Genomic DNA, 24,241 nt, shown 5'->3' with positions numbered 1-24,241 from the left:
TCAATGTTTATAATTTAGTTTTTGCACAGCTAAATTATCCCTTGATTTTTGGTTAGATTTCATAAGTCTTCCGCTTGCTGACCTATTGATATCTTTTCTAAAAATAGTGTACTTCTAATTCTTTGATTATATTTGTCCTTGTGTATCAAGGACGAATATAATCAAATGTATCAATTAATCCTTTTTGGAGGCATTAATTCCCATTTTGTAGGCACGTGCTAAAGACTCTGTTGAGCACCTAATAAGTTCGTGAAAACAGGATGCAATAGTTTAATAATGAACAGCCTCTGCTCACGACAATCCATCAGCAATCAGCTTGAAACAAATGCAACTTGTCAGAGCGGAAGTGGATATATAATAATATAAATAAAGCTACAGTAATTTTCATTTGGCCAACGAATCCTTTGTCACAACAGGCAATACACACTAGTAACTGTTTTGAACTCTTGTACATTTGAGAGGAAATTCATAATTCCGTCCCCTCAGTTTGACGCAATTTAAATCAAAGACTATAAGGCATAGGCTCACTTTTTGCTACATTCCCCATTCAAGGTCAGAGCAGAAGTAAACCATTTCCGCCCCCACTAATTTGATCCTACCACTCACATCAGTTTTCTTCCTAAATGAAACGTAAAGTCTTCGCCGAGGTAGATTCTAGCATTTAAGCGTAAATACGCTTTATTAACCGAAAAATTCTGCCAAGTCGTCCTTTATTTAGGCTGTTTAATTCGGATAGGACAAAGAAAACTTACACAGTATCGCGCAAAAAATTTCGCCCAGTTACAACAACCTTAATACGCTGTTCCCTCATGGCAGTCATCATGCATTGGCCGTCCTTATCACGTTACGAACCCAATCCTATAGCAATACCTTGTAATTTGTAAATCCTCTTGGGGTGAAATGTTTGACCTTGTCATTCTATTTTGCGACCATTTCCGTTAACGCAGTAAGCTTTTATGATAACTTCGCCTTCGGTCGTTTTCCAAAAAAACTTGATATAACTGAATCTGTGCAGAAATTTTAGTAGAGAATGGAAAGTATATCTGTGATTGCGGATCTATCACTTATATATCTCTTTGATAAATGGGCAGTTTATAATTTATAATAACTATATACGTTTATTGAATATTCATCCTTTATTTTGTAATAACTGCTTGCATGCAAACAAGTGGGATGTTTTATTTACGACACCTGCACATAACTAATGTTTTCGCAAACGTCGAACATAAATTTTTTCAAGCAATTTGTACACCTTTCAAACCAATTTACAATCAGTCAAGTTCGTTTAAACTTTAAAGCCTGTTGGCCAACCCTGGCCTGACTCGCCTGCAAGCCTTGAAATCAAACTTTCCTTGTTTTTAGAATTGACTATATGTCTTACGAGTGATCCTTCCTTTTGCCAACCTTTTATCCACTACAGAGGGCAAGTATGAAAATGGATTAGTAAAATGCTATGAACTCTCGCCAGATTACGCTAGACGGTAATGCATGTGTACCATTCCTCCTGCCATTTTGTTGATTGATGATGACCTGTGTCGTCAATCATATGAAGTATTTTTCTTTTATTGCTTATACCGTATTGATATTATCTGTATACATAGATAATTTTAATAAGGTATAATAATAATAATTTCGATAACATCAACATGAATTTTAAAATCATTTTAAAGTAAAAAAATAATGAAATAATGTGGGTGGTTAACTTTCGTATTTTGTTCCAGTTCCTCGTTGCTAAATGCTACAGCTAAAAATGTTATCATTGGCGTCAGCATCACTTTAATTATCAGGAGCTGGTTGGTAGCACAGAAATGTCATGCAATCAGAAACGCCAAGATAATTTTATAAGTTTTAGTATAATTCAGATCAGTAGTTTTACAAGTACCAGTATACGAGTTCTGTGACCGTACGCTAAAAACGCCATCAGTAAAAACTGGTTACTGATACGGGACTGCGAATCCAATTCTTACTTCTTGCGGAATGGTCAGTGACAGATAGGAATATTCCTAATTTACATTCGTAATCTTTGCCTCATTCTGGCTTTGCAAGAATTCTATCAAACAATATTTTGATGACTAACAGCAGAAAATATTGAGTCTGATTTTTACCATCGGTTTACCTAATGGTTAGTCTAAGCTGTCTAGCATCCAGTCTCTACTCAGTAAAGAGGAACTTTTTTCTAGGCGGACAAAGCATTTTATGCATCATTGACTACCAACAAATAACATCGTCAGAACAGTACGACAAATTACAATGACGAGAACCAGAATAGACCATTTCAGCTTGCATGCAAATTAACCATTTCAGATGCTGTGATCATGGAATAGCCAATAAAACTTTACCATTTCAGACATTGTGATTTGAAATGTTTAATATGCATACAAGCTGAAAAGGTCTATTAAACAAGCCTAATAAACAAGTGTGATACTGAATAAACAAATGCGGTGTAAAGTGCCTGCTTTTTCTGCAAAAATATGCAATAAACTGGCTAGAAGGCGGAGCAGCCACCAAGTACAGAGTGTTTATTGGCCAAAAAATGTCATCAGTGGCCAGGAAGATGGCAAAACACATGCGTAACGCGACATGCGCGACTACATTCAAATCAAAAGATACCGACTCAAGTCAGTCAAGTGGCCCTTCCAGTCCTCTCATTATTCTATGGCAATCATCGCTTGCCTTGTTCAGAGTTCAAGGTTTAAGGTTTTAAAACGACAACTATAATTGGATAAGTTATATAAAATATTTTGCGAATTTGGATGCTAAGATTATGTTACGACAAACAACCGCTTCAGGGGCCGGTTGTTCGAAAGGCGTTTATAGCTTAAACGGTGGATAAGCCAAAGTTTACAAACGCCCTCATACATCTTGAATGACCGAAACTACATTTTATGCATTAAATATGTTCTTTCGTTGGAAATTAAACTATTAAAATCGAAATATTTCAGCTCAGTTGTTCAATAAATCGATCGTTTTGTTTCCATTTTGAAAACGCCTTTTTAAACGCTGTCGAACAACCAGCCCCAGGTGCATAAATACGCTAGCAGGGCGATGTCAATGAGGGCATTTACTTCTCCTAATCTTCTTGCTTACGGTTACCTCGAAAAAGAAAAACATTCAAAAGACACGAAGGAACTCTCTCGCTCACTTATTTATTTAGCGACTATAGAACGACAACAACTATTTATGAATACAAACATTGAAGTAAATACATTAGTTGGGAATAATGTGAGGCAATATCAGCCCTCTGGAGCCGTGAAAATAACTTCGGCAATTTTCTACGTCACTATCTACCATACCTAAAGAAAAGTAAATGATTAACACACGGTAAAAATACAGTAAACTGGGCAAGAGGAACAGAAGTATTACACAATACTTGACAAAGCAATTTGTTGGTAAAGAGAGGTCGGGGGGGGGGGGATAAACAGCAATTTGTTGGTAAAAGGGGGTCGGGGGGGATGATGAACAGGAAATCCTATCATCCTATACTTTTTAATTGGCCCATGGGCCCTCTCGGAATTTGCCCGTGGTGGCGTAATTAGCACCTACAGGCACTTCCGTTAAAATAGGCAACGTGAAGTTGGCAACGTATTGTGTCTTAATTTGTTGAGGGAGAGATCTAGTAAAGGCGAGATAAGCAGATTTAATTCTCGCGCGTTTTTTATACTTCATATTTATCGGTGCAAAACAGTCCGGCGAGTAATGAAGTAGTCTCTCAATTTTTTAACATTTGAACCATGCCCGCCCACGAAGGATGTTTCTGAGTTGTTTTACGAAAAGACTTCAAATTCTGGATCGAACCTATGCTTCTGCGATTCCAATATAGTTCCCTTTTACCATAAAGCGACGAAGTACATACTCCGTTTAACCTCGTGTATGTTTTTGCCTACCCGTTTTCCTATCCTGTTTTTAAAGTTTTAACACTTTAAAGCTTTAACTTCCGAAACTATTCTTCTTTAAAAACTTTAAAACTTACTTCTGAAACTCCCACTCGCGGTTATCCAAAGGACACACTTGTCGTGTTTTCAACCATCTTGAGATACAGTGAAAATGAAACGCATGCTATAAAGAAGCACAGATGTTGGGATTAATGAAATTTAAAGGCAGCGCTGCCACTACACTATAAGGAAATACCTCTAAAAGTGAATGACCCCTAAAAGGTAACGTTCTTTAAAAGGACTCAAAGGATATAAACTGGTAAAAATACGAGACAAAAATGTGTAGTTGTGTGCATCAATAATCATAATAGATAGTAATCATAACATGCAGCAACATCACTCATCGAGAACTTGATATAACCTAGTCTAAATTTTGCCCTTAATATACAAACTACAAGAACTTACATTACAAACACCCCAGGCCACAGTGCACTCTTCGCTAGTGGCAGATTGTTGATTGGCTTGACATTCAATGCCTGTGCAAAAATGAAGTTACACTTGTTGATCTTTTGAAATTTTGCTACTCTATATCCTTTCATTGCATGTAAATATCACTACCTCAGAATTATAATGAAATCTATGTATTTCATTGATTGAAGATGCTACATAATTATGTATACATAACTTCTAGATGTAATAATCTCTTATTGAAGAAAAATTGCCAAAAACTACAATTCAAATATTTTGTCTACAAATAACTTCTAGTATTTACTTATAAGTTTCAGTTTCTTATGCCTTGAAATAAGCCCCAATCCAATATTTTACTTACATAAGTCCATTATATGATTTCTACATATTGCACAGTTATCAACCACTATATCTAATAAAATTAAATAGAAAAAAATATTAGCCCAATGAATAATATATATATTTATATTAGTATATATATATATACGTCCCATTATCACACAGGTCAACAATGCAAGCTGTGAACAGATCTGAGCCCCTGCTTGGTTGAGAGTAATTTGTTAAGGGAGATATTCTAAAGCACTTTCTGCCTTCCTTAGCCAAGCTATATGATAACCTATGTTTCCAAGATTTATTGGTTTTAAAAACTACGAGAAAAAATGGATAAATTAAAATCATAAATTTGCAGAACCACCTCATGTATTTTTTATATTCTGAACTCCCAGTCCATTAACTCAGGCCTTCATCAGTGCAACTTATTAATTCACCATGCAAAATTTCAAGAATACTGAAATTGGATTAGCCAATTTTTTTCATAAAAAGTTACTTTTTCTTGTGTTCATCAAGAAATTAAACCTTACATTACATACCCCAAGCCCACAATGCAACAGCATTCCACTAAAAAGTATAAATAGACATAAATATAATGCTTTCAATATTATATGGATGTTCAGTGGTATTTATTGGGAACTAAATCACATGTATTATTTCAAAATCTATTAAATTGAAAATTCAGACACTATTGCCACTTTGTGTTGTGCTTTTCAATTTTATGCATTGTATTGTTGTCAAATTATATATACTGTTTTTGCCACTAACATCCATTTCTTTTCTCAACTGTGATCAGACAATAAACAACCAATTATGTTATATGCAATTTAATTCAATAATTACAGCAGAAGACAAACTATTAGCAAAAGCGCTCAGGATAGTGCTACTGTGAAAAAACTAGAAAAAATCTTTATTGGTATCTTTATTAGCCTGCTGTGCGCAGGCTATATCTTTATTGGGTTTCATTTATTACAATGGTGAATGGTTACATCAACTTACATGAGGTTTAGAATGAAGTATGATGAAAGTTTTAAACGCCCGTTAACTAAGCTACCCTTTAATGTCGCCATCATGATTTACCTTTTTAACCTCAAAGCGCTTCTTATTTGTGCCAGCAGAGGTCGAAGGTTGTCTAGAAGTGTCAAGATCCATGTTATCTGGAGCGGCGGCCATGTTGGTTGTGAAGCTTTTAGAGAAAATATACTAGACATTACATGAAGTACCGCGTGTAGAGGAGTAAAAGAATAGAACTGGAGAAAGTCTCAACAATGATGTTGCAATACTGCAGAAGAAGTTTACTGGGTTTTCTCAGGCAAAATAAACGTTGTCTAGCATCAAGTAGTGCTGTTTACAAATCATACTCACTTGATGGCAAAGGTTGGGATATTTTGTCTGGAAAAACTACACGGATTGGATGTGCCTCAGGCTTCTGGGGAGACTCCCCTTCTGCAGGTTATTAATACCAGGTTCATAATACACAGAGTAGGGTAACATATTAAGGCCTAGGTTATACGTCACATTTTGGTCGCGTTGAATGCAATTTAAACAATAGATGATGAGATGATAAACCTCATTAAGTTTAGTCATCACCTATTGTTTGAATTGCATTTGGTGCAACCAAAATGCAACATATAACCTAACTCTTGTAAAAGAACATTTTGATATCATACAAAATGATTATGAGTTTATGGCAGTTATTTAGAGAAAGTAAACATATTTAATCTCGATGTTTATGCCAATCATCGGAATGCATCCATCCCAGGTGGACGGGAAGGATGGCACTTTTTTCACCAAGCTGCTCAGGTTATTGTGAAGGACAGTTTATTGAAAAAAATGTGTGTCGTACATAGTCTATGACAACTTTGTTCCAGAGTATGCCTTGGGAATAAGGTTCAGCCTCTGGAACTTATAATAGTTTTTTGGAAGGGTTCAACAAATATAATTATTGGAACAACAAAATGGAATTGTAGGGGTTCTAAAATTTTGAAAAAATGGCCTATTAGCTATAAGTAAATTGATTTGAATTATTGGATATGTTGCTTATTTTATGCAGTTAGTATCATACTAACTTTCCATGATGAAGTTGCATGCATGATGAAGGCCCTTAGGTCAAAATAAACAGGCAGTTGTTACACCACATTCAATGTGAAGTTCTTATAATCTCATGCTTTCACACTATTCCCAACCTCGTACCCAGGGTCTTTTAAGCAGAGGTAAAAACCCTGGGTACGAGGTTGCACTATATTCCTTGCTTCAATTGAAAAACATTAGATTTAGACATTTTGCATGTCAGGCAATTACCTGTGTTTGTTCAGATGCATCAGTTGCATCAACAACTTTCATGGCAAGATTTGCAAACAGGCAAATAAGAATGTTATCAAGATGTTATTTAAAAAAAACGTTCTGACTTACTATATGAAACAATGCTATAATCTCCAGTAATTTTTGGTAATGGAGAGGAACTTAAAAAATACTTGTTTTCATAGCCTGGATATTATTGATTTTGTGATTTCTCTTGGGCCCTTTGACCATGACATTTTCATCTTGTTTGTGTTAATATCGGCTATACTCTCAGTATTCACATGCCTGGGAAACACCATGGTCCTGTTGGCTTACCTGAAGTCATCTATTCTCCGCAAGAAGCTTTCCAGTATTTTTGTAATCAATTTGGCAGTCACGGACTGGCTTGTCGGTGTCATCGTCCATCCTCTTCTCATGATATTTTTTGTTCAAACAATCAATGATGATTCATCCTGTTTTCTTCCTTCTTTGTTGGCTGTAGTTATTCCGATACTCATGATGGTGTCTCTATTTAGCGTAGTGGGAGCTACGGCGGAGAGGTTCTTGGCTGTCGTGTATCCAATATATCACAGAACCGAACTGACAAAGACAAGACTACGGGTATTTGTGTTATGTTCATGGGCGTATGCAACATCTTGGATATCTATACTCTTTCTCAGTGAAGAAAATGCTAAAATTTACGTGACATTGAATTGCGTTTTACCCATAATTATGACACTTTTTGTGGTCATACTTTGGGTGTACATTTTTATCATAATTAAAGGACACGCAGTTGTTGGAAACACTTGTCGCGGTCAGAAGAAGACTGCATTGGAACAACGCCAAAAATCTGAAAGAAAAACAGCCAAGACGTTTTTGGTATCAACTTTGAGTCTTTACGTGTCTTATACGCCGTTGCTTATCGCATTGTTTACTAGTTTTAAAGATCCTCTGCATATGATCTGTTTTCTGGAGATCATGCTGTTAACCTCTGTAATAAATCCAGTCATATATGGCTTAGGGAATGTGCATGTCAGAAATATCATGAGAAAGGAACTTTTATGTGGATAGCCTTGCAAGAGTAGCATGCATCAGCATTGGTTAGAGACTCGATCATTAGACTATAAATTACGATTTAGTTTTTGATGTGCAAATTATTACTTGTTTTAATAAGGAAGACAGACCTGTTACTGGTTAGCACAATCATACTAATAATGTGAAATAATTCTGAAAAAGATCTGCTGAATGTTAATATAAACAAGAGGGAACTTGGAAAGGTTGAGTCCGCCGGAAAATGGCGTATTCGACCATGGTCGAGTCCGCCGGAAAATAGCGTATTCGACCATGGTCGAGTCCGTTAGTTTATTTATTCTACTTCGTGTATCACATTCAACATCCCACTGTCTTTATCTCTCTGCAGATGCGTATACATCCTGGTCCCGGTCCGTAATGTCTTGATAATTGTCTATTATTTAACCGGAAAAACCTCTGCTGAATATGTGCGCATTTTGATGTTATTATATAGATAGCGTAACATATTCGGATTTTATTTGGGTCATGTACATTACTTCTATATAATGCTTTTTTAAGTGATGAATGACGTTTAAAAAACATTTTATTTTTAATTATCATTTACTTTTAAATCCATGTGTTAAAATAATGTTGAACCAGGTGGCTCTACAAAATATTTACCATTTCCGTAGCTTGCAGCAACAAAAATATAAAACACAACAAATTGAAATTAAGATTTTTATGATTATTTTTCATGAGGAACTTGTTTCTGTGTATTGTCTGTTGTACGTGTTGGAAAAGCTTTTTTTTTCGTTTATCTGCATGTCATTTAGACTTCAGTACCACATGCATGAACGTGGTACGATAATGCTTTTTCTGACAAAATGTTGTGATTTTCTATTCCAGCTCCACAGCTCGTTCACGGAGGAAATATCGACTTCCTGGTGTTTGATTATTTGTCTGAAATAACGATGTCATTGTTGGCTCTAGCTCAACGTAAAATGCCCGTACGTGTACTGCGTGTAAAAAAGCATGGGCGAAAAAATAAAATACGAATATTATGCCGTAATATTTTGTCGTTAACGCTATTTTAATTAACTTGGTTTTGGGGTATATTTTAAACAATTTGAGGAAAGAATTTTAAAGATTGGTGTGAATTAAACACATCATGTCATATGTTTATTCCACCACCGCGTTCATAATGCTTTAAGATTGCATGGATGATATCAATGTTTTGATAAACGTGGAACTAGATGATTTAAGCAATAAATACCAACAAATATCGTGTTTCCATACGTGCATGGCTAACCGTTTAAAAGAGGCCAACGTTTTTGCGAAGTGTGAACTTTAAGCATTGTTTGATACACTGGTTATGTGTATCATATAAAGCCTTCCTTGTTTACATTTTGACAATACACCACTGGCACTTTCGTTTTTCCAAAAGCAAAGGGGAATCATGTTTATCATTATTTTACACACAGGAGCATGGTTATTGCCCAGATTTTGTTCGCTTTGTCATGGCTCCGTTGCTGAAGGATATCAAGAGAAAAGGTGTTATCTCTGTAGAAAGTCATTATCTGAAAGATGCTTTTGTTTTACCTTTGATACCTCTCGAGTTTTATTTACAATCAAATCAACGTGACTTGTTCTATAAGCAATAGGTATTTATATCTATCTTTCATCCAAGGTATTCGTGTGGTTAGTAATGCTGGTGGCATCAACCCCCACGCATGCGCCAAGGCAATTCATGAGGTTGCTAAAAAGAGTGGTATGGAAGATCTAAAAATTGCTGTCATCACTGGTGATAACCTTATCGGCAAAGTAAGTTTATTTGCTTTATGATTTCTTAAATACTAGCCATATATTATGTATAGGTACCTCTATATTGTCTTCTCACATTAATTGCATTCACGTGATATATCAGATCGATCAAAACACTTTAAACGGAGTTAAAGAAATGGATAGTGGACAGCCGTTACCTGAGCAAATTCACAGCATGAATGCTTACATCGGGTAAGATTGAATCAACTCAAAAACGTTCTGAAGACGTTTGAAACGTTGGGTTTTGCCACATCCGTGAACATGCATGCAGTTCTTGCAATTCCAGTTTCTCCTTTGTAATTAAAAATAAATTGTTAGAAAAAAGTCTATAAAGCCATGTGAAATTTAGATTATACTTGCATGGGAAAAATTGATAAATTCGTATTCTCTTTTTGAGGCTGACAGATGGTATTGTAATATCATTACAAATTTAGGGCATTTCCAATCGCACGAGCCTTGGATAATGGGGCAGATGTTGTTATTACTGGGCGCTGTGTTGACAGTGCTCTTGCGTTAGGACCTCTCGTTCATACGGTAAGTAGAATCAACGTAATTTCAGCGCAATTTCGCACTAATAAGATCCTTCTGTGATGAGGTGGAGTGAAAACCTTCTTCAGGATGTAGCTTGTCTTAAAACAAGACGAATTTCTCCATTGCCATTGAATGAACAGCAGCTAGTACTATGCTTATTTGTATACTGCAGTAATGGCAATAAACATTTTCCGGTTACTTGGCCACTTGCAAGAGCGGCTGTTACTGGGTATGTATAGTCTAGAGTAGAGAACAAAAGTCAGAAATTGAAATTTTCTGAAATTCTGGTTTATTGTTGTTGTCTAGTTTGAGTGGAGACAAGATAATTTTGATCTTCTTGCATCCGGAAGGTAAACTTCACGAGTTACGTTATAATTTTTTTAATTATCACGACTGCAGTCTGCACGGATGCGTTCACGCGTCATTTATTTCGACCACAAGTGAGCGTGTACGATGAAAATCAATGCATATCAGACAACTAATATTAACAATATTCTTACATCTGCATATACCAGTCTTGCTGGTCACCTGATCGAATGTGGGGCTCAGTCAACAGGTGGAATATTAACAGATTGGCAAACATCACCAGATTGGTACGAATTTGTGTTCCTAAATGAAAAATATACGAATAACGATCGTATTCCATTGAACAAGTGACACTGCATGTAGATATAGAGATACAACACAACCTAGCTTTCTTAGTGAGGCCATGGTACATGTGCAATGAGTAAAATAGTCATTTCTTTCAGGGACAATATTGGTTATCCCATAGTTGAATGTGCAAGTGATGGAAAATTTATAGTTACTAAACCTCCCAATACTGGCGGTATAGTCACTACAAGTACGGTTGCTGAACAGGTTCGTTTTTCCCACCTCCTTTTTTGCCTCAAATCGTATGTTTCTGTTCCTGTTAATTCAGGTTCAATTGGGAAAGAAACATAGGAAGTGCCTCAATTCAAGCAGTGATACTCAATTTTAAATCTGCATGATTCTATATGTTGTTCATATCTTGTATAGCTCGTGTACGAAATAGGCGATCCTCAGAACTACATTCTTCCTGATGTAACTTGTGATTTCTCTCGAGTTAAAATAGAACCTATTGTTGGCAGCGAAGGTACAAACTATATTACAGTCAGATGAATTTTACTATGCATTAAGTGCTGCACATTAAGGATTTTTTTCTATATGTGATGAAGATTCATAAAAATATATATAAACATTGCTTTGATTTTAGAAGATAAAAATCAAGCAGTTGTTGTGACAGGGGCTACAGGAAAACCTCCTCCAAACACTTACAAGGTCTGTTCTTGTTAGCATATTCAGAAAAAAAGAAACCTGTATATCCTAATTGTATTAACGGTCGTTTCTCAACTGTACGTCCCTTGCCCTATAAATAATCACCCCGCAAAAATGTAATTTTTTTCGTATTCTTACAGAGTTATAAAATTTTATTTCCCCTCAGGTCAGTGCAACGTATTCTGATGGTTTCAGGGCAACAGCAGTTTGCCCAGTTGGAGGGCCTAATGCTGGTGCAAAAGCAAGACGAGTTGCTGAGAGTATTATAAAAAGGTTTGGAAGTCGATATTTATATTTAAATTATGAAAGTATAAACAAGTTTATAGGTTTTCCCCATTACTTTGCAGTATGCATAGCGAGACTTAAAGGGGGCCCCCGCACACATCCAGAAACTGTACGTATAGGTTATGATATTTAGTCTACTTTATTCAAAGTTGACCTTTGTTGCCACACTTAATTATCTTGGGCAAATGAGAGAATTTTTCTTTTATTTGGAAGAAAGTTTGTTCATTTGAAAGGTTCACCCATTTCTTTAGAACAAGAAAAATTTTTAAACTTCGTGGTTTTGATGACTATACTAGAACGCATATTCAGGTAAAAAGATTTATGTTTGCTGCCATGAATGCGGCTAGCCTGCTAATTTTTTCTGAAGATAATAGTATAGCAGTATAGGTAGCAGTATGTAATAGCGGTCTTAAAATGCGTGCATGTATATAACATACATGCATGCATGATTATGTGATAAACTGCAGCCGTTTTATGCTGAAACAATTTTCGTGCAGGTTCTTGGTTCAGAAGAGACATATGGTGATCATGCAAGACGAAACTTTGTAGAGGTCAGTGCATGGAAATCCTGGCATGGCAATTTTTTTATCAAAGTGAATTAAGAATAATTATTTGGATTCACTGTAAATATCGAAGGTTATACACAATGAGTGAAATTGTTGATAACTATTTTAAAATTAGACCAATTATAGAACTGTAACTATGACTTTTTACTCTCGCTTTTAATTTTAATTCCCAACTATATTTCATGATGAACATGCAGGATACAAGAGAAGGTGTTCTGTGGCTTGCTGTACATCATCAAGACCAGAAAGCTCTGGGAATATTTTCAATGGAAGTTGCTTCAGCCGGAACTGGAATGGGTTTGTCACGCACCGTATTTAAATAATATGTTAATTTCAGGTTTTTCAGGGTATCGTTTCAACCAGCAGGCTTCAACGCTATGGTCTTCTTTTATGTTCTTGTTTCTAATTTTGTAGCACCTGGATTGACCGGTATCGTTGGAGGAAGGCCAAAGCCGTAAGTTGTAATTTACGCTTGTAAGTGTTCTTTGCATCACGATTCCAGTAGTTCCATGTTGTAAAATTGTTTTTTTCTAAACTTGCTGACTGAAATTTAGTAGGTGCACTCCGCACTAAATACAAACTCAAGTTCTGTAATTCAGGAGTTTTTCTCTCATCTGCGATTTTAGGACGCCAGTTTTGAAACTATTTTCTTTCTTATACCCCAAAGACGAAGTTACCTTGCAGTTGCATGTTGATGAAGAATTAATTGAGACGTTACCGAAACCGTTGATTCACGAACAACCAAAGGAAGAAGAAAGAACAGAATCTTCTACCGAGGGTACATTTCTTTTATATCAGCTGAGAATGGTTAACAACCTCGCGTGGGTTTTTAGCTCAGCAAATTTCTCTCATGTAACGGCATGTTAAGAGTTCCGGGATTGTAATCGTTTTAAAAAAGTAAATTTCCTTTAGATCTTCCACATGGAGCGTGTACTTTTCCTCTCAGTGCTTTGGCTCACACTCGCAGTGGAGATAAGGGAAACAGCGTCAACATAGGTACGTACGTTCAAATATTGCCAGCCACTATATACTGAGCGTCGTATACTTCAAAAAGAAACAAGTAATAAATATATCAAGCCACGTCGGAAAACTGAAGAATAAAATTTGTAAAATTAAGTTGACTTAATACTGGTCGATTTTGAGATGCATGTGATGAAAAGCACAACACACCTTGCAAACCAAAATCTCTTCCACGAGTCATGCACCTAGCATAAACAAGTACCAGAAATGGGACTTCCACAACGCAATTGTCCTTAATCTTATCTTCCAATTTATAGGCGTCATAGCACGACATCCATCGTATTTACCATTTATCCGTGCTGCATTAACCCCGGAAGCGGTACAAGATTACTTCAAACATCTATTTGAAGAATCGGACTTAAAACGTTGTCAAGTTTACAGGTTTGGCATGAATTTATCAACCATTTATTAGCGTTACGTGCTGTGGGTGACCATTTTCATTTCCACGAAATACGACGGTGGAAAATCCCTCTCGTGCGTCATCTGGCGTTGAACAACTCCAGCGACCAGCATTCCATGTTTTCAACATTATTGATACCGAGTATATGAACAACGGATTATGTCAAAAATATAATAGCTGGGCTGGGCATACTATATATTACATGGGATTTATTACATTTCTACCTCTGTCCCAGAGCAATTTAGTATCTTGTAATAACTACCAGTTACAGTACATACCCGGATGCAAAGAACGAAATAATCGAAACAATGTTGCACTACTGTAATTTTGGCAAAAGTGTGATTGTCAAGGCACAATTCATATGTAGCTCGTGATATTGTTGATTTTTGAATACCTCGTATTTTATCTAGATACGAGCTTCCTGGGATTAATGCATTAAATTTTGTATTGAAAAATTCTCTTGGAGGTGGCGGTGTAGCGTCATTAAGGAGTGATCCTCAGGTCAGTGTGGTACAACTGAAAAACTATAGTATATCATATTTATTATAAATGTGTGATATTAATTGAATTGTTATTTAGGGCAAAGCATTGGGTCAAATGCTACTGGATTTCAAGATATCGAATGTTCCAGACATTACACCTTCAACGGTTGAGCCTACCACGGCGTAACAAGGTTGTCTCAATCTTCAGTCAATTACATTGTCCAAATGTTTAACGCTGTAAAAACTAGAGGCCTTCAAATAAATCAATGAAGAACTAGAATACTGTTTTGCAAGTTTATTTTATATATAATTAAAATAAATTTAGAGGAAATAAATGGAAAGGAAAGTGCTTCAATGTTTCTTCCACACTGCAATTTATTTATTTTGTCATGGATTCCGTCTTCAAGGTTCACGTTGAGACCTCGTTTGGAACTATCCCAAATTGGCGAAGCCTTAAGTTTAATGTTTGAGAAAATACGAATAGACAAATCTTGTTTAATATCGTATTTGGAATTGTTAGTGCACTTTATCATGCATTCAGTTTGCAACAAAGATAAATTAGATGAAAGAGATACTTCTTCTGCCCACAAGAGCAACGGGGCCATTTGGGTAAGAACTGATTTGAAACGAACACCGATTCACGATTCGCTTACAAAAGAACGACGTGGTTTCCAGTTCGCCTGTTTTTGAAAAGCAGAGAAAATAATAGCAATCTTCTTTCTTGACGAAAGTTAATGCGATTATTTTGGAAATGACATGGTGAAATACAACCGCACGGACCTCATGATCATTTCCCACTTCTATTATCAAATTTAGATTTCCTTCTTCTGTGTAAGTACGTATGCTGTTGTTATCAGTTATTATAATCTCGTTCTGCTCTGTGACACTTAAATTGTGCAGTAACATTGTCATGGGTGTGAATACGGCGACCTTTTGTTTCAACAGTCCAGTGTTGTCCGAGATGTACACGTCAGGATCATCATCTCTGACCATAATGATATCATTATTTCTGTTAATAGCCATATTCACAAGAGCTAACACACTTCGAGCCTCGAGAAAATTTAACGTGAAGTCGTACATTAAATTGTAATTACTATCCAATATATACAAGACGAAATGTCCAAACAAAAAGTCTTCCGTGGGCGTAGTAAGCGTTTTCAGACATCTACAGACGTAAACATTGTTGTTCTTATCAACTGCGATTCCCACAATACGCTGCCTGATAACTTCACCTTCTCTGGGGTCAGGTAATTCAACCGTCCTGCACTTGCCGTTTTTAAAAATAATCTTGATAACATAGTCATAACGAACAATAACGTCCCCATGACTGTTAACTGCAGAGACGCCGGGAAATATATCTTCATCAAGTAAAAATCCGTTGGGATATTGATTTAATTCTTCACCCATCGACTTGCGACTAGCGACTTCTTGCCAATTCAATATCGGATTGAACCTGCGATGAGGAAGTTCAATTTCTGGCCAGGTAAGCACACATGAATATCGAGTGTTTAATTTCAAAACATATTGATATAATACATAGTTGATTAGCATGACAGATTTGATGTTTTCCACTCGTTCGGCTTTGTTTAACAATGACTTGACTCCACCGTGAAGATAGACCGAGAATATCTCTTGAATGGCTGGTAAGCTATGAAGCTTCTTCAAAAACGACAGGCAACCTATTATCGCATTTTCAGGACATTCGAGACCTTCCAGTAATTCCGAAACTACTCGTAATTTCGCTGCAAAAATTTTATCGTTGATGCAATGTGCGTCGTTACAGAATGCATCAGTTGCCCTCTTACGAGAATCTTTGAAACGCTTTTTAGCAGCTTCAAACTGTTGATCTGAGTGGATTTTTAACTGTCCCATGGAAAGCTCGAGCGTGCCGTTCAAGATCTCATCAGAATCAACACCGCTGGGTGATACTCTTGATTCGCCAATAACATTTCGAATTTCATACTTTGTTACGTCTTTTTGCACGGGTTTTGATTTACCAAGAGAAACATTGAGTAAGTCCACTCCTTCCTGTAGGAAACGATAGCTGCTGAGAAGATCTTTGCGCGAAAGACCATCAAGTTTTGTCTTGACGTCATTCAACTCTCTCACGATAAGCTCGCGAATTTTCGCGTCTGTAACATCTCCGTCCTTTAATTTTGTTGTTGCAAAGTCTCGAGCTTTATTCCACAACAAACCCACAGTTGAACTTAAAACGCTTGTCACAATAGACGACATAGTCTAGGCTAAGCCTTGCCTAATCTGAACTAAACACACAATATATGCTTACCAATAAAAGGGCAGTCTGTGTACGGCGTGTGTATATCATAGAAAAGCAAACCAGGAAGACTAGTTCAAACGTTCTTCCTGTATCTCCTAATTGACCTAATATGCTAAAAAAATACAGTTAATGGGAATTTCAAGGATGGTTAGTCGAGTTTACATAATGCCGGGAAGTCGCTCAGGATAAAATGCGGAACAGATGGATGAGTCATGAGAAGCGCTAGACATGCAGATAGCGATGGACGAAAGTGCTTTTTTGCAAAATTTGCTCTGAAAAACGTAGGATATAATATAAGAATGCGCTTTTCCTTTCACTTTAATGCATTTTTATAGATGTGTAAGAAATGCTTTGACTTTGTCAGTTTTCCTGCCACAAAATAACACTGACATTCTGACAATCACGATTCTCTTGACAAGTTGCAATCAATTCCTACAATGTGTATAATGATCTAGAATACGATACAGGTTGGCTCATGAAAACTGAAAATTACTGAAATCATCCTGAAGGCTATCTTTTATGTTTCACTTTATGTATAATTCATAGAAAATCGTTGTTGAGCACAATCCAAGACATTAACAGTTAACAATTTCAATTTTTATTATCCAGTATTGAAAAAGTCATTCAATTCTGATTTGTACACAACATAAAATTCCAATAGCAAGAAAAACAGAAAAAAAATGTAAATGTGAAATAACATTGTTAGCATTATTTGGCTTTTACCCTTTAATATCCTTGGTCTCTAGGTAACCAAATAAAGAGTGATCATGTTTTTGGAACGATTCACTTATTACTACTCTATTTCTTTTTATTTTTTCTCCCAAATGGACAAATATCAAGATTTAGACACTTGCTGCACAAGGGCTTCACCGGTAAACATGTTTGCTGACCAAAACCAACCAACAAAACATTCACATCATTCCATTCCTCTCTGGGTAGCCAACTTTCCAAAGCGATACGAGTTTGTTCTGGTAGAGCAGTTGCTTTCTTCACCCAACCTAATCTGTTGGATATTCTGTGTACATGAGTATCCACACCTATCCCAGATAACTTATTCCATGCTACATTCATTGTGATGTATGCCATTTTGGGCCCCACCCCAGGAAGCTTAACCAGTTCTTCCACAGTAGGTGGGATATCATCTGCATATTGATCATGGCATATTTCAGTCGCTTTCTTGATATAACCAGCTTTTTTCCTCCAAAATCCAACTGGCTTTATTAACTCACCAATTTTATCCTCTTTCATTTTCAGGATATTTGCTATAGTCAGGTTGTTTTCCTTTAACTTCCTCATAGCTTCGAAGGTAACTTGATCTTTAGTTTGACTTGATAACATCAGGGAAATAAGGATCTGATACCGTTGCACTTGGGGTGGGGCGTCCGGATTTGCAGTTCTTTCACATCCTTGGTGATCTACAGCTGCATTCCTTTCCCGTCGCATTTCACGAATGTTTTCTAGCTGTTGTTGCCAGTTCTTTGGTATCCAAGCCCCACTAGCATTCTCAGCTTTCGTCTCGACTTTTATCTCATTTTTTTCAAGTTTCGGAAGCTTGCTTGCACGTGGGTGCTTCTCCTGGTCCTGGATATTCCTAATGTTTGACTGCCTCGTTTTTTTATCGCTCTCGTTCTGTGGTAGCTCTTTTCCCTCGTATTCTATTTTTACATGTTTCCTACGGCTTGCAGAACGTAATGTACGGCCTACTGATGTCAAAGTCGACGATCCAGATGCAAAATACGGTGATTTTGAAGCCATTGAGGGAAAGTGACAATAACATGGCAAAAATGCGGATATGGGCGGGATTACCCCAGAGAGCGTATTTCCTCGTCCGAGGCCCCTCGGCTTGCAACTTTTCAATCAGAGTTTATTTAATACTTGCAAGCTATATAAACAGTAACATTGCTGTGCTTCTTCTATAAATTTTGACAATGACAATTTTATTGTCCATCTTCATTAATCTAAGCTCTTTCTAGCATTAAAAGATTAACGATGAGTTTATTTCGACGCCTTACTAATTTTAGTTCACCATCATCTTCGAGACGTGTTGCAGAAACTCCTAGTGGACAACTGGACGACGTCAACCAGGGTACAAATGTTACGCCAGAAAATGATATTGTGAATGCCCTAAAGGGCCATTGTAGAACTATAAATGATGTTTTGCTTACTGGTGAAACAAGCAAATGCTCGGCTGATGATTGTAGGCGTGTTATGGATCATTTTAGTATTGTAATGAACATTATTTCTGATGAGAAATGTGGGCAAGATGGTCAGCTTGGCTCTTGTCTAGAGTACGCGCTTGAATGTGGAATATTTGAAGGAGTATTTGCATGGAGTCTTAGCCAACGGACGAGTATGAAAGATCTTATTAAAGAGCAACTAAAACTTTATAAGAATTTGTTAAGAAATTGCAAACAACCAATTTTGATCTTTGAAGAAATTGTCAATCCATTGAAACGATTGCTTCGCTCGTGTATGGGAAAACAAACGAACGATATTGAATTGGTATTTGTCGAAGTACTCCATCAACTCTGCATTTGTGTGAACCAAGATGTCTCTCTTCTTAATACACATTTTATAAATACAACCTCGGCATCGGAATCAAGTGTTTCAGTGTTTGCATTGCTAGTACCATATGTACATAGAGAGGGGGAGGTCGGCTCCAAATCGCGTGATGCTGTATTGCTTTGCACATCACTATCAATGTTTCAGGAACAACTTGCAAATTTCATTTGTGAGGAAACAACATTTTGTCCGGTAAGAAACGTAGATGCAATTATTTGACAGGGATTGCTTCTGTGTCAAACTTTATAATTTATATGATATATGAAAGCAATCAATACAAATCGTTTGAATACTTTCTTTTGTGCAGTCATGCAAGGATACTTATTTTACACGTTTGAATATTCGAATTCAGTAAAATATAATCAACAAAGACGTAAAGTACCCTTGCTTATCGTTTGTTATGACTGAGATCAAATCTTATTCTTATTTCAGCATTTAATTGCAGGCCTTAAAGATAGTGATTGCATTTTCTGTTTATAGCATGTCATAATATTATTTCTCGTATATTCCCACGTAAATTATTTACATAAGGATGTACTTTTGCCATTATTTTATAAATAAGTGAATATGATCTTTGACTTCTCCATAGAAATGCGAATTATGTGGACAAATGCTTTTTTATTTTAGGATTTCAGTATGTGCACCTGTCAATATCTACTCCCTACTGTTATTAAGGGATTATGCTATTGTTATATTTTAAATTATCAATAATATTAGGCTTAAATATCATTTGGCATCTTATTGATGATGAGGTTCGCTTATCATGAAAAGAGATATATTTAGTTGTTTATGCATATGTTCTTGCATGTGAATTTGCATATGTTCTTTTGCATTTCTTTATCCTGTTATCTTCAGAATATTCTTACCTTTTTTCACCTTTCTTCCCCATTTCTCTCCCATATTTCCTCCTGTAACATTTGACAGAGAAAAACTTCTGATTAGGAAAATAAATTTACTGTCATGTGGTTGTTTTATTTGCAGGTACTGGCAACAGGTTTAAGTGCCCTGTATTCAAGACTTCCTAATACATTAGATGTTCCTGGTGAAGATTGGTACAGCTTAGAGAAAGGCCTGTGGACAACATTGCCAGAACTAAGGTCTTTTATTACATCATTGGAATTCTGTAATGATGTCATACAGGTGAATTTCTATTTCTCTTTATGTCAATCATTTTCCGGTTAATAGTATGTCAAATTATCAACTATAACTATAACTTGCCTCTGGGAACAACTGAACACAATAGAGTCTGACTACCTGGTCCAAATATCTAATTATATTTATCATAGAATTATTGCATTCTTGAACCATTGCAAGTTTTACTCCTGTTGATTTCTGCATCATCAACTGCACAGTTGTAGAATAAAAATACAAAAATTCACAACTACATCACATTTTGTTCAGACTGCCCATCCAAGAATACAATCAAAACTATTGGATCTCATTTACCAAGGATTCTTAGTCTCAGTTATGGCACCTGCTCTTAATCAGGTATTATAAATCTATTAGCATCCCATTCTATTTTAAACTTATTACAAAATGAAAATTGTCTTTTTCAATGTGAAGTTTGAAATGTCACTTCTCAGTACATCTCTAGGTATAGATTCTACTCTGACCTGTGATGTGTCTGACTTATTATTATTGCCCAGTACATATACATTGTCTTTATTATACAATGCTTATTTACAAACTTTGACATATTTTGCAGAATTCTTCAGATGCATTGACAGCTGCGACAGCATATTTTGATCTATTTCTGGGAAGCATTACTGAACCCATGTTAATGAAAGTATTTCTAAGATTCATCCTTCAAGAAACATTTGATGGTGTTCAGATATTACATTCCTTAATACAACGGATTGAAACTAAGAATGAGGTACACTACTCCTGCATTATTGCAAAACTGCTAAACATTTCCCATGCTTGCAATAAGGCTTTTCCTAGGACTGCCCCCGTCCTTTTGTGTCCCTGTGAATCTTTGTGAGACAACCCTCGGGTAGTCAAAAATGCAAAAACCCCCAAAATGCAGACTTTTAGTGATGCCACTAGAACATTACATTTGTTCAAGAAAGCGAGTCACAGGTCACAAGATCTCAACAATATCTTGAGTTTTGCTTCTTAATTTTATATTTAACTGGATTGTGAATTCCAGTCAATCTCACTTTCAGTTTTTTCATTTTAGTTATGTCTGGTGACTTTGGCATTGTTTCAGACTGTTGTCAATCTTAATTCTGAGGATGTAATGATTGAACTTGTTCTCAAGTAAGAACTAAGAACAGTAAATTGATTATTTTCTGTACATTTATGCATACTTTGCAGTGTGCACATGTAATTTGGCGTTTCTTATAAGCTATATTATGTACTGGTTTTATGTTGTTTTATACCAACATCATATGTTCCAGGTATCTTTTACCTTGCAATCACGTTATGGGAAGCCAAAGGAAAATGATTCAAGAAATGGATCTTTATGGAAAAGTAGCTGTGCGATTTTTAACCTCAATCCCAACATGTTGCTACCCTGAGGATGTGCAAATTGATCCAGTCACAGCAGATGATGTTGAGAAACAAACGACCAATGAGGAGAAACAAGCGACGAATGAAGAACCTAAGAGTTTATCATCAGATTTCCTGAGTTATTTGCTTGATGTAAGGAAACGTCTTTCCGACCGTCGATTGGCATGTACTTGTTGGTCTGCGCATTGGGATGGACTGGATCCCAGTTTCGAAATGGCAGAAGCAAGTAATAAACCTCTGTCAAATGGTGGTGTGCTACATACAAGCACGTCATCGCCAGAAATATCACAACTAAGTAAGGGGGAAGACAAGCCTGCGCGCAAAAGATCACTTTCGGTTGAGAATGATAAGTTGGAAATTCTTCTTGGTCCATTTATTACAAAATTGTTTAAGAAACTGGAGAAAATGCCAGAAAATTCAATGGCAGTAAACGAGGTTCTAACAGGAGTTATATCAAGTTTAGCAGAGTACCCTCAACCATTACTCAGGTCATTTCTGTTGAACCATAGTTTGGTTTTGCAACCGGATGTTAAGTCAATATTCCAGGTGAGCTCTAGTTTATGTATAGTCGTTCTTTTGCATACGACATTAATACTTTGTATGTGTACCTTGCAGATATTGGGCTCTGTGAAAACAAAGGTAGAATCGAATTTAAGCCAGTTGGATAACCTCGAGAAACCATTGTTAATTGCAAAAGAAAACTTAATCGAACGCGAGGAAACAAGAAAACTATCCGTATCTCGTCGCCCATCTCAACCTGCCAGTCCTAAATCAAAAAGTGACCTAAAAACTTCCAGATCCTCTAGTAACAGTCCATCCCGTGTCAGTACCCCTGAGGTTCCCTCTCCTTACAGAAATACATTCGTAGAAAGGAAGAACTCCATGGTTGGTCAATCTGAATCCTCATCAAACGACCAAGATCTTGAAAACGCCATTGAGCAAGCTTCAAGCTGGATTATACTGAATTTGGGGCCTAAGGGTATTTCACGTGAAAGAACGCGAAGAAAGCACATCATTATGATAAAGAACGCAGTTTATTGTGCAGTATTGATGGAGGAATGGATGAAGGAACTAGCTGCTATCTCATTAGAGCACGCGGTTCAACCGTATGCGGAAACCGACGTTACTGTCGAGTGAAAGATTTATATTTCGCTATAGAAGCCGTCCTCTGACTAGCACACGCTCTAATTACCACGAAACTTCAACCTGTAAACCTGACATAACAACCACCACTTGAGCCAATGACTAAATCACCGTAAAATTGCTATTCATATTTCACTATATTGAGCATAGAAGTCATTGTAAAGTAGGATTTACCATCGAAAGTGAAGTACCTCCTTGACTGATGCAATGTAAAACTCTTATAACCAGATTAATATTATTGACGTAACTGTGATTGCTAGTGAAAGACTGTATTGTATTTTTTTGACAACCTATGCATTGATATTATAGTTCGGTGATTTCAACTCTCTGTCATCAAATCTTAGTTTTATACGGTTCTTTATTTTGGGGAGGTACCGACGCAATGGTCCACTTGAGGAACGAAGATGAATACTTTTTGATTTAAGAAACTAGGGAGCTGGAAAGAGTTCAGTCGAAAGACGTAATCAATATAGATTCGCAACTTTAATAACTAATGAAAGTGTCTAAAATAACTTGGAACTTGAAAGCTTCACCACATTAACTCCTCGTCATAATTCGTTTTCACCAAGTATAAATGTTGAAAGAACGTGATAAGTTTGACGATAAATAGAAAAAAAAACTAAAGGAGCGAAGATAATTGAACATCACCGGTAAAGGATTGGTCATCTTCCGAATGCCTTTTGCTCGTTGCATGCCATTTTGTAGATTTAAATTCACTTTTATACACATTTCTTTCTTTCACTGAACAACGTCAAACCTTTGTCGTCTAGCACAAGATATTTCACGATAAATTTTTCACAAGTGACTGGAAAGCAATCTTTAATATTTAACTACCTACAGCATACAACAAATTTGGAAGAATCCTATAACAGCTAGACAATTCTGAAATTGCTGGTTTTTACCTCTTTTTCCGCTCAAGATGCTTTTTTTGCGTAACCAAATGCGGGTTTCACACGAATCGTGGGATCTTGAGAACAATTACGAGTCATACACCTACAAAAAGAGAAGAGAAAAATGAGTCCTTATTCAATTTATACTTGATGATTTTACCTAATTTTGTTCTTGTTTAAATTAGTTCTAATTAAAGCCTTGCTGGTGGATGATCCAAATCTAATACAGATTTCGTACCTTGTTTAGTCCAGATATTCTCCTTGGTTTGAACCAGAATACGTACGTTCATGTATTTCCAGTTGACGAAGAAAAGTATTAACAAGTTTTACATGCTTACGTATACAATGATACAAATATATTACATGTAAAAATGTCACTTCTCGTATTGAATCTTTTTTCATTTTTTTTATTTTCATTTTCTTTTCTTTTTTCTTTTCTCTTTTTATGTTTTCTTTTTTTTTCATCATATTTTTTTATCGTCATATTTTCTCATA

At 36.3% G+C, this 24,241-nt stretch overlaps 5 protein-coding genes and 1 long non-coding RNA gene across 7 annotated transcripts; 3 read left to right on the top strand and 3 right to left on the bottom strand.

The window, feature by feature from the left end:
• Nucleotides 1-3,130: 3,130 nt before the first annotated feature.
• On the bottom strand, nucleotides 3,131-5,875 carry LOC114530307 (RING-box protein 1). The gene is made up of 6 exons (XM_028551920.1): nucleotides 5,751-5,875; nucleotides 5,210-5,237; nucleotides 4,702-4,752; nucleotides 4,338-4,408; nucleotides 3,971-4,056; nucleotides 3,131-3,293 (listed from the first exon to the last, which is right to left on the bottom strand). Exons 1-6 carry the CDS (start codon nucleotides 5,841-5,843, stop codon nucleotides 3,281-3,283), a joined length of 342 nt encoding a protein of 113 aa, XP_028407721.1. The 5' UTR covers nucleotides 5,844-5,875; the 3' UTR covers nucleotides 3,131-3,280.
• A 5-nt stretch (nucleotides 5,876-5,880) lies between these two features.
• Nucleotides 5,881-14,654, top strand: LOC114530279. Its single transcript, XM_028551885.1, has 21 exons — nucleotides 5,881-6,122; nucleotides 8,868-8,968; nucleotides 9,443-9,512; nucleotides 9,649-9,782; nucleotides 9,886-9,974; nucleotides 10,217-10,316; nucleotides 10,620-10,663; nucleotides 10,829-10,906; nucleotides 11,063-11,171; nucleotides 11,331-11,427; nucleotides 11,548-11,612; nucleotides 11,776-11,882; nucleotides 12,146-12,203; nucleotides 12,392-12,445; nucleotides 12,658-12,757; nucleotides 12,875-12,914; nucleotides 13,087-13,238; nucleotides 13,373-13,456; nucleotides 13,738-13,861; nucleotides 14,291-14,381; nucleotides 14,460-14,654. The coding sequence occupies exons 1-21, from the start codon at nucleotides 5,939-5,941 to the stop codon at nucleotides 14,547-14,549; spliced, it is 1,971 nt and encodes a 656-aa protein (XP_028407686.1). The 5' UTR covers nucleotides 5,881-5,938; the 3' UTR covers nucleotides 14,550-14,654.
• LOC114530296 (melanopsin-A-like) lies at nucleotides 6,144-8,256 on the top strand. Its single transcript, XM_028551908.1, has one exon. It carries the CDS (start codon nucleotides 7,122-7,124, stop codon nucleotides 8,019-8,021), a length of 900 nt encoding a protein of 299 aa, XP_028407709.1. The 5' UTR covers nucleotides 6,144-7,121; the 3' UTR covers nucleotides 8,022-8,256.
• LOC114530316 lies at nucleotides 10,689-24,208 on the bottom strand. Of its 2 annotated transcripts, XR_003687756.1 has the most exons (4): nucleotides 23,985-24,208; nucleotides 23,759-23,849; nucleotides 20,069-20,110; nucleotides 10,689-10,922 (listed from the first exon to the last, which is right to left on the bottom strand). It is a non-coding gene; the product is annotated as an uncharacterized LOC114530316 (long non-coding RNA). The 2 variants fall into 2 exon arrangements; XR_003687754.1 differs by lacking the exon at nucleotides 10,689-10,922 and having other exon boundaries at nucleotides 19,404-20,110.
• Nucleotides 17,261-18,434, bottom strand: LOC114530287 (endonuclease III-like protein 1). Its single transcript, XM_028551897.1, has one exon. It carries the CDS (start codon nucleotides 18,393-18,395, stop codon nucleotides 17,439-17,441), a length of 957 nt encoding a protein of 318 aa, XP_028407698.1. The 5' UTR covers nucleotides 18,396-18,434; the 3' UTR covers nucleotides 17,261-17,438.
• LOC114530269 (UPF0518 protein v1g243165-like) lies at nucleotides 18,524-23,179 on the top strand. Its single transcript, XM_028551872.1, has 7 exons — nucleotides 18,524-19,394; nucleotides 20,184-20,342; nucleotides 20,604-20,690; nucleotides 20,908-21,075; nucleotides 21,382-21,461; nucleotides 21,602-22,259; nucleotides 22,329-23,179. Exons 1-7 carry the CDS (start codon nucleotides 18,630-18,632, stop codon nucleotides 22,848-22,850), a joined length of 2,439 nt encoding a protein of 812 aa, XP_028407673.1. The 5' UTR covers nucleotides 18,524-18,629; the 3' UTR covers nucleotides 22,851-23,179.
• Nucleotides 24,209-24,241: the final 33 nt, after the last annotated feature.

The sequence above is a fragment of the Dendronephthya gigantea genome, unplaced genomic scaffold, assembly GCF_004324835.1.
Source record: "Dendronephthya gigantea isolate DGI-Jeju-01 unplaced genomic scaffold, DenGig_1.0 000001F, whole genome shotgun sequence".
Taxonomy (NCBI): Eukaryota; Metazoa; Cnidaria; class Anthozoa; order Malacalcyonacea; family Nephtheidae; genus Dendronephthya; species Dendronephthya gigantea.
This window is presented reverse-complemented; position numbering and strand designations above follow the sequence as displayed.